The sequence below is a fragment of the Pterocles gutturalis genome, unplaced genomic scaffold (genome assembly GCF_000699245.1).
Source record: "Pterocles gutturalis isolate BGI_N339 unplaced genomic scaffold, ASM69924v1 scaffold16739, whole genome shotgun sequence".
NCBI lineage: Eukaryota > Metazoa > Chordata > Aves > Pterocliformes > Pteroclidae > Pterocles > Pterocles gutturalis.
In genome coordinates this window covers 85,163-95,438 of record NW_010136088.1, presented here as the reverse complement: position 1 = coordinate 95,438, position 10,276 = coordinate 85,163, and the positions used below count along the sequence as shown (strand labels likewise).

At 40.8% G+C, this 10,276-nt stretch overlaps 1 protein-coding gene across 1 annotated transcript in view; it reads right to left on the bottom strand.

Annotated features, from left to right (window-relative positions):
* Nucleotides 1-10,276, bottom strand: part of LOC104468152 (protein unc-13 homolog B-like) — a gene marked incomplete at both ends in the record, with an annotated part of 119,899 nt that overhangs the window by 25,823 nt on the left and 83,800 nt on the right. The window contains one exon of the mRNA XM_010082181.1: nt 378-424. Within this exon, the coding sequence (XP_010080483.1) occupies nt 378-424 (47 nt within the window). The remainder of the gene's footprint in view (nt 1-377; nt 425-10,276) is intronic.

Below are 10,276 nucleotides of genomic sequence, written 5' to 3'. Positions count from 1 at the left end.
CTTCCCGGGTGCCATCAGTGACTGACTCGGGAAAAAAGATACACTCCAGATCACTCTATGGTTTTCAGCAAGCATTATTTAATGCTACTGCCGTAAGCACTTGCCACCCATCACGTTACAGATTATATATTGCCACTATAAACTTGTTCTTAACCACAGATCTCTTGAAGAGGTGCACAGCATGCTTCCAGCTGCTTAAGAGGAGACTCTGAAATACATCAGCAGCATGGCCCTAAGTGAGGCATGGCCATTTGTTTATTCCTGAAAACAGTCATTAAAACCATTAGAAGTGCTGCTTCTACTTAGGTTGAACCGCAGACCTCAAAGCACACTGTAATTGTAAACACAGGGAAACAAGGTCTCCAAATACCACTTACCCTTCTTTGAGCCATGGTGGTTTTGATGGATCAGCCTCATCTTGACCCTTAAATGGGGGAAGGAAAAAGAATAATATGAAATTAATTTCCAAAAACATCACAAAAAGTATTCAGATTATATTCTGGGGAAAGCACTACAGATCACACTGCATGCAGGCATACGCATACAGAAACTTATTCAAGCATCTCCAATGACCAACACGTCAGGACAAGTCATATGGACAGAGACAGGCTATGCAATTTCATTGAACACCAAGAGCCAGGACCAGAAGAGCCTGTTCAGTGCACCTCCTCTTTCAAAAGGCAGTCTTGAAGACCAGGTCTTTTACTTTTCTTTTCCAACCCAAAAGCATGAGTTATTAGAGGGCTCATGTTACTAGAGGTCACAACTTACATGAACATGGTCATAATGAGGATGCTAGAAATCAAAAGCACCTGTATGAAATGCACAAATGAGTGATCAACATTAAACTTTGTACAAACACTTGTGAGCTTTGCTCATACTCAAATGCAAAGACTCTTTAGCCCCCTAAGCAGGGGGGTCCCATTGCAGCTTTACCCATTCATATGCAAGTATTTGATTTCCAACAGGTGTCAAGTAACAGCCATCACTTGCAAGATGATTGCAGGTGAACTGGGATCTCACAGCATGATGGAAAACACCACAGACTGCAATATGAGAATTCATATTCATGAATTAAAAACATGTTCTTATGTTTGTATTAGGAGTGTATTTATAGAGCAATGTTTTGTTTCTTTGAAAATCTTCAGTGAACTGATGAAAGCTGATGAGTGTTTAAACACTTGCAATGTACCTGGCAGAAACAGGAAAGATTTTAGATAAGGGAAAAATGGTTTACCTATAAATGGAAACTTCTTTGTTTCAGCTTACAGTTCATCCATTCTCCTGCACTCCTTGAAAGAAAAGCTGGCTTCCAACAGGAGTTAAGAAAGACATACTGCTAATAGGTAACACTCCAACCTCAGATAATCACGTCTGTAAAGAGTATAAAGAGGCTGAACTTGCCCACAGTGGAAAACAAAGTATTTCCAACTGTGGGACTTGCAACCTGAGAATCACCACAAAGTAAAGGAGTATCTGTCAGGGAGTAAGCTCCATTTTCCTGCAAGATAAAAGAACACAGGCCCCCAATAAATTTCTTTTTTTTTTTTTTTTTGGCCTGTGCTTTGGATGAGCAGTGCAACCTCAGGTTGGTCACAGGTGACACACAAGGTGTCCCAAAAAGATCAGAGATAACCAAAGAAAACAGGTTTCTATTTGAGGCCTCAACTTGTACAGCAGCAAAAGTCCAAACTCTTTATTTGTTATTCCTACAACTCCAGGGCTAGGCAGATCTGAACACTACATAATTTTTATTATTTTATTATTTTATTTTGAAACAGGCATTAAGCACATGACATTATCCATAACTGAATGGCCAGTCCATTTTTCTGTGTGATCACACAGGCCTATGGAACAGGCAGGAGCTCAAACCCACGGTCCAGCACATGTTTACATTTCCCCCACAGCCGGAGCAGTGCACCAGGCTGCTTCAGGAGGGATCATGCTCTTCACATCTCTGCTCCAAGCTGGGCTTCCGGAAGCCCTCAGCCTGAAACCTGCATCTTCTCTGGAGGGATCTGAATCAACTGCTGATCAAGAGAGAAGATTTCTTGAAGCAAATGCAACTAGATCCTTCAGAGCACACAAGGCGGGACATTCCTACCTTTGCCTTTGAGCAGGGGGAAGAGCTGTGGCTAGAAAGCAATCCTAAAATGGAACATTTCATACTGGACTGAGCTTGATACCAGTCAGTTCAGCTGTACAATGACAAAAAATGATAAACACTACGTGGCAACATTTACTGGCAAACGGAATTAGTGTATCACGATTTTCAGTCAGTTTATCTGAGAAACTCAGTATCAAGCGACCAAAATTTGAGACATTAACAGACCACAACAGCATAGGAAATACTGCAGCCTGGAGACCACAAGAGCATCAAGAACTCCATTCAGGGCAGGAAGATCCAGGGAAAGCTGTTATCTAACTGAGCAATAACTATTTCCTACAGGCAAGCGTAAGTCAACAGAGAACAGCCTAGAGTGTGGATGCAGGGAAGAGCAAAAAGCATGATCAGGAAACAAGCCTCCATCATCTCCCAGGTTTTGGTACATGCCAAGCCAAAATGGCTGAGAGCCCCGATAAACTGTATTTCTGCTCACTTATTTTAATTACTTTTGCCAAGCCTTGTAGACATGCAAATAAAAATAAAACAAGAGAAGAGAAAGAGCTTCTCTAGGGTCAAGATTAAAAATTGCCTTGGTAAAACAGCACAAAATGAAAGAGCAACCTTTCAGTAAAGGACAATATTGATGCAGGTACAAGGCAGGTGATGGCCACGTGGAAACAGGAGTTATCACCTGCTGAAAGCATAGTAAAGCGGGAATTTGCTCCAGGCAGCATTGTCTCTGAGAAAATGCCTACAGAACCAGCACATGACATCCATCAAATGATGGCTGATGCCTCAGACTGCAGAGGAGCTAATGCAGGGCTCACAGTTAAGGTGTGTAAGGGGAGGAGGGAAATGTGTTCTAGACTGGTGTAGGCTCATTATTGGTTTCAACAGCTTGAATGGCTTTACAGCAAATATGAAGGAAAAAATTAATATGAAGGCAATCAGTAAACAAAAAAAAATATAATACAGGGCACACCAGTTCTGAAATTTTTTTCCAAAGCAAACAATTTTTTAAGACCATAAAAAGCATTATCAACTGATTTTCTTATTTCAACAAAAAACTTTTGATTCAATGCCATATGATGATAAGACCAGATAAGCTAAGAAGGAGTCAGGAGCTTTAAGGTGGGTAAACAAGTAACTGTCACTGAGCCAGCCACAGAGAACACAATAAGGAAGCTAGTGGGAGTAAGTAGAAGCTGCTGATAAAACCTGCCAATGACAAACACCAGAAAATTATTGATACAGAACTCAGGTACCCAATGGAAAGAACTGCTGGCAGTGAAGATTGCAACAACAGAGGATAAACATGGTACAAATGGCAAGGTCAGAGCCCCAAAGCCTGCTATGAATTTGACTGCATACAAGGCATTCCTCAGTGGAGAAAAGCACGTGACAACAGATGAGAGTTCTAGCCATCACAGTGGCCCTGAGCCACTATGGTACAGCCACCTAAGGAGATAACAACATCCATAGAGCATGCCCAGTGAAATGTCTCCATAGAAATAAAAGCATAAATACCAGGGTACTGTGCTGGCAAGACTCCTTCAGAAAGGCATATAGTCTTTTTGTTCTATATCAAAGTAATAACAGTTCACATAGGAAAATGGTAAAATGCAGCATGAGGATGTAAACACAGTAACAGAGGAGGAGAATGGGACAGCTTGTTTACTCTAACAAAAAGAACCTTTTTCTGTGCTTATTCAATAGACAAGAGAACATACTGCATGGAAGAACGACTGTGGCTAAACATAAACGGAGGATGAAAATTCAAAGGTGTCTAACCATAACAGTTCTGTAGTAGACTTTCAGAAGAAAAGGGAGACACCAAACCAGTTTTAAAGAAGGAAATTGGGCATTTTCTATATGAGGTAATGGCACAATATCACACAGTGGCAGAGACCTGGCAGTCACCAAGAAGACCTCGGCAGTCCCCTGTTACACTGACCTATGTAGTCAAAGAACCAGGGGCTGCATCACCTACAAGTGTTGTCATGATGGTTAACAGGGTCCAGACACCTCTGGGACTGCCAGTTAAAGAAATACACAGTTTACACCACCGTTGTAGGTGGGAACACTTCATAGATTCCACTTCATTTAACGAAGGCAAGTGGCAATGCTGTTTAGGTGGATTTGCTGGGAAGTTTCCCCTCTCTCTGAAGGCAGCACTTGCACCAGGACACAGGAGAGCTCCAGTAGCTGCTCTGGGTCTTGTCAGCAGCCATGGATCTGCTCAAGTTCAGCCCATGGTGACAGCCTGGGCAAGCAGAGGAAACGACAGGCAGATAAGAACAACACTGGGATAACTGTGAGAGTTTTTAGCCCTGTCTTCCCAAAACAGATGGGTGAGCAAAGGGAAAGTAGACGCATTTAACACCTAGTCATGCACATGCTGCACATCACAGAAAGTCTTTGCTGGCTTTTGCTTCACTTCTCTGCACAGCTGTGCCACTTAATTTGTCCTTGAAAACAGCCAGACCAGTCTGAATCTGATTTTTTTTTTCCAAATCTCCAGTAAGCACATAAAGCAGCATTAAAAAGATGGAGAACCAAACATGTAAACAAAACAGCCCATCACATCTATGTTCTTTTTTTTTTATTATTTCTGATGCTGATGGATGACAGTTAACACCTACTGTCCAGCAAATACCTTCGCCTGGGGAAAGGCTTATTACCCTAGTAATTACCCAGCACATTCACTCATAGTAAAGCATTCTGAAATCAGCTGCTGAAAGGTCTTCTCCAAGTAAAGTTTCTTATTGACCAAGAACCAGTTAGCAAAATAATAATGCCAGTGACAGGGTAGCATAAATTTAATACCCTGGATTAAACAAGTCAATAGACATGATTATTTAAGGCACAGTATTTAGTCATAGGGAAGGCAGTGTTTAGTGAAGTCTAAAAATGAAACTAACAGGAGTTTTGCTTATTCAGGAAAAGCAGCAGCTAGTCCCACAAGTAATTTGAAAAATAATTTAACAAAGCTGCAATTCCAAAATTTTGCAATTTATTTCATATCCAAGAAGATGTTTCAACGGACAGAAAAATTACATACTTCTCTAGAAGAGAAAGTCCATAAAATGGGCAGAGAGGCATTAAAAAAATCACCAAGGCTGGAACAGCAGAAAGGAAAGGGAAAAACATCCCCAAAACTGTTAGCCCTTTCCATATAAATCCATTTCTCCACATGAAAGGCTTTCAACAAAGTAACTTTCTATCATATTTCAGTACTGTCTAGCACATTATCTTCTTAGTTAAAAACAAATGTAAAACATGAAAAGCTTCTTTATTTGAACAGATAAGAAAAAACCAATAAATTTTTATTTATTTTGAAAAACATCCTAACTTGTTTTCAAATCCCATGCTTCATTATTAAACCTCAAAAGCCTCAATTTAGCTGTAGATTAATCTGAATCAGGCTAAAACAAAGAGCAACTGTTTCACTCTCTAAATGGAACTTCTGGTCATGCCTAATTAGACCATTTCTTCATCAGACTGAACTAAATCATCCCAATTAAACTAGTCTGTGTTGTGGTCCAATGCCTTCATTGACTCAGGTATGCTACATTTTACACGGAATCCAAAGCTGCAATAAGCCAAGGGATTATTTTAAATTCACTGTATTCTGCAACCACATCAATTTAAATAATGACTGAAGAGCCCCAAAAGAAGCTCCTTTCATCTGATGTATCCTCTGGTATCTGTTTTCCAGCTGCCACATGAGCAGTTTAAAGGAGGCTGCAGTGTTTTTGGCACTGAAGCCAGAAGAGGACAGCATTTTACACCAATACTTGACACTAGACACCTCTGCATTCCCAAAAAAGCATTAATAGACAGGCATTTGCCAGTAAGAATGAAACAAATTTCTTGATACACAAGCTTAGAAATACAAATGTATCAGACTCAAAGGATAAGATCTGCATGGAAGCCCAAAAGGCATACAACGTTCAGCCTACTCCAGGAAGCTAATTTAGCTTGATTCATACAACTAAGGGAGAGACAGAGGCACAGCAGCAACCTAGCACATATAGTACATATTCAAGAAAATAAAAATAAAAAAGTTGAGAATCCAACAGCCAGAAATTTCTCTATATGAGGTACAGTTGCAAACACAAACCAAGGTGTTACACAGCAGTTGACAAAATAATTCTGTGGATCCTTTTAGGAGGAAAGAGTTACCTCTTGCCCACAGCGTGACAAGCAGAGTGGCAACTGGTCCATGAGTGGAGAGCCAATAGCTGCAGGTATTAAGGGAAAAGTCCTGTCCTTCCCGTGGGCACACAGCCCTGCTCAAAGCAAAGTGCAGTCTAAAAAGGCATGGGATCTGCAGCAGACACCTCCCAGCATGTACAGCCTTGCTTAATCTCAGTATTATAGCCCAAAGCAGTACTTTTGACCTTAATTGCTGTAAGTGTACGAACCAGAGATGGAATGAAATAATACAACTGAGGAAAAATGAGGAAATACTTGGTTTAAACAAGATTCATAAAGAGGAAGTGTGGGAAAAGACAAGGTAACCAATTTGTACTCTGCTAACGCACTGCCTGTGCACATTACACACACCCCACAGAGCACCAAAGTGAGGAGATCACTCCAAGCATTCATGTTTTCTTCTTTGTACAAGGTAGTACGCACTGAACAGACTCTTAACTCATACACAGTGTTAACAATTCCTCTGACAACCATAACATGCTAAACTGAATCTCAGCGCCTCAGCGGGAACAATTGGCTACATGAAGACAAGGCATGCACACCCAGGAGTTTCAGAAAGAGATGCTGGTTACAAGGGACAACATGTACAACCTGGAGCTCTCCTCTACCTCCTTCTGTGAAGAAAAAAGAGAAGGAGAGGAACAAAAGTTAATAGACCAGATTTCTGCCATGAGCTCTGTAAAATTATTTCAGAAAGTGGGGTAAACATTTGCCACAAGCTGATAAAACATTTGCGTAGCAAGGAGTTTTCCCCTGTGCTTCCTGGGACGTACACCAGTTAATTAATCTCTACCAATTAATCTTGAGTTAAACTAATCAAATTTTATCCATAACTGCACATGCATTAGAATATAGGCTTTTTAAAGCTGATTTTTAGAGTTACAGCTCCTGGTTTATAAATTTACAAATTTTAAGTCATCTTAATAAAGAATTGGAGCTGCTATTTACCACATTGGAAAGAAAACCTCTATTTATTACAGAAAGGAACAGATTTATTCCCCCCTTCCCCCACACTGCATCCACTGCCTGCATCTGAAGCATCCCCCCTCACCCCCTATACATTTTGCCAGTTATGAGAAAACTAGTAGCTCCCACAGAACACATTTTGCTTTTGCAAATACCGTAAAGCAGAAAGATATTTTCTGGTTTTATAAATCTAAGCAATTCTTCTCACAAAAAAAAAAAAAAAAAATCCAGAAGCCTCCTACACTATATCTCATGTTTATGGATAGGCAATTTCAAGGCTAGTAAAGTTATATGAGAGTCACACTCAAAACTTCCGGTACAGATATAATATTTTTTGTCTTCCAGTCAGATAATTCTGTATCTGCACAGAAGAATCACACTGCTCATTTGCATATGAAAGATGGAGGGGAAGGAGTATCTTCATGGCAACAAGGGTCAAAGTGGTTTAAAATCTAAAATAGTTTTCAAAGTTACTGTCTATGTGGGTGTAATTACACACATGGAATCACTGAGACAGGAAAATAGAGAAGTTATTTTAACTCAATCACTAAGAAGTCAAATTACTTTAGCAAATGAAGTGTTGGATTGTAGCTAAAATAAAAATCCTACTTTCCACCTTAACACTTGCCCATATGGATCCTGAGCAAGGAGGAAAGCCTCCTGATTGCCCCGTGGGCCTCTCCTTCATGAGCGAATAGAGGAGAAAACGCAAGTGGCAGTATGCTGCTGCATTCTGTGTAACAGCCGATGCTGCAGGACTGCCACGTTCTGACAGTCAGCTGTGCGCAGACCTGCTGACCTCAGAAGCTGAGGAAACTTGGGGTCCCCTCTCAGACTCAGATGGGAACATGCTATTTTGGGCACAGACACTTCTGACTGTTCTCCTCTAAAGTGGTTTTCTATACCATCCTCCTGCCTGTCCCCTTCTGTTAAGTAAAACCTTCAATTTCACTTCAAGTTCACTGGTTTTGTCCTCCTTTCCGCACAGTCACTGCAAACCCTTCAAGACCAAGCCTCGACTCTCCTGACTTGGTCCCTGGGGTTGTTTCAGTGTGTCCCTGCCAGATCCAGACTTCCCTTGTTCTTGGGTTCCCAAGAATTATCTCCTTATTCCCTCATTTCCTCCTTTGCATTTGAACCATATTCCTTCCTGATGTCTCCAGTGAGGTTTCGGAGCACAGAAGATGCTGAAGACCTGGACTCAGGTCCCCTCTTAAGTTTGTCATGGCTCTCAGTCACGATGAGCAGGGAAAGCCCTGCTCTAGCCCCCAGCTGGAAAACACTGAGGACAGATGGAGTCTCTGGCAGAGACACAGCTCAACTGTAGCAAGCTACCACGGAGCATATGCAAACTACACATTTTTTGAAGGCTTATTCTCTTCGCTCATTTGGGGTTGATTTTCCACAGATAAATCCTTGACACAGACTAGCACTGCCAAATTTTAAGCCCTGAGGGCACTAGAGCTTCTCAAATATAGGTCAAATTTATTTTTATACAAACACAAAGAAATGAATGTTGCATTATACTAATTTCTGGGGAAAAAAAAATAATTATTTTGGCTTAAATTACATGCATATCTTTGATTTCTGAGCCCCTTCAGTTTCAAGCTGTTACGGACAGTTTCAGGACAAATATAGAGTTTGGTAAAGGTCTGAACAACTGCAGACAAAGTTTCAAAATCTTCTGATTATGTCTCATCACAGCAGGTGTGCTCACAGCATCATCAACCGTGACTAACTTGGCTAAACCCTGATCACAGAATTATTTCACCATTCTACTTTTGAGCAGTTGATTTACATCCACAAGAATCTCTACCATTTCAGGATTTTATTTTTTTTTAAACATACACAAAGTCAACCCATGTTCACCTTCACTTACAAATTTTTTTTTCCTTTTTCTCAAATTGAAACTTTAAAAACTTGCTCCGATGTTCTGGGGATATTTTGCTTTTTCTCTTTTGACTTCAAATTAAACACAATAATGATTTACATGCATCTGCCAAGTTCTAAATTGTTCTGTTAATTTGCATCTGCATACAACTATAAATAATTTAAACCTTTATTATGCCGGTGCATCATCTCTGATTCACCAAAACATACAGATTTACCAACACCTTCAAAGTTATCATCCATTCCCCTGCTGCAAACTTCAGCCAAACACATTTTATAAAATACCTTGAAATTAACTTTGAAGCAGGCATGAGTAATACAGTGGTTCAGGCTCAGAACCAAAAAGCCAGCAGGCAGAACTGGGTTTTCAGTGAACCTGACCCAGTAACATAAAAGCATATTAAGAGCAAATATTTTTAAAGTAAGACAAACACGCATCTGCAGCTGGGAAAAAAAAGCACACCAACCGCCTTGCATTGCATTCAGGATATGATGCTTTTTCCAAAGGAAGAAAATAAGAGCTTGGCTCAAACTTATTTTGAGTAAAGTGAAGAAGCATATAAAAACTTTTGCTTAATTTCTTGGAAAAATGCATGCCCAAACAACACTATTTCAAACTGAATTAGTATATTAGTAATTTTGCTCTGCTCTACAGCCCTTGGCCATACTGTCAGCCCCCTCTCTCGCTCTGGCTACTGCCAAGCGGTTATTCACCCACTGCTTCCTTGCCCGTCCTGTGAAAGCATCACTCAACCTCCACTCTGGACAGCCCTGCTCTTCCCTTCCCAGCCTCCCTGCCTTGCCCTGACGGTCTGGGCTGCTTTGCTTCCTGAAGTCTTCTCCAGGTTTCCTTCCAAGTTGTCTCCCATTTCTCATCCCTTATCCAGTGTTTTCCACTTCTCTGGACTCCTTTAGACTCCTTCTGTCTCTCAGAGCACATTGCCTACATGATGATTTCATCCCATACTTACTGTTGTACCTCCAGTTGTCCCATCTCCCATATAGACATGCCTTTACGCAAGCATCACCAAGCATCAACTCTTTATCACATCACTAGATGATGTTCGGGAGAAGTGAACCAGGGAGGCTCAGGAA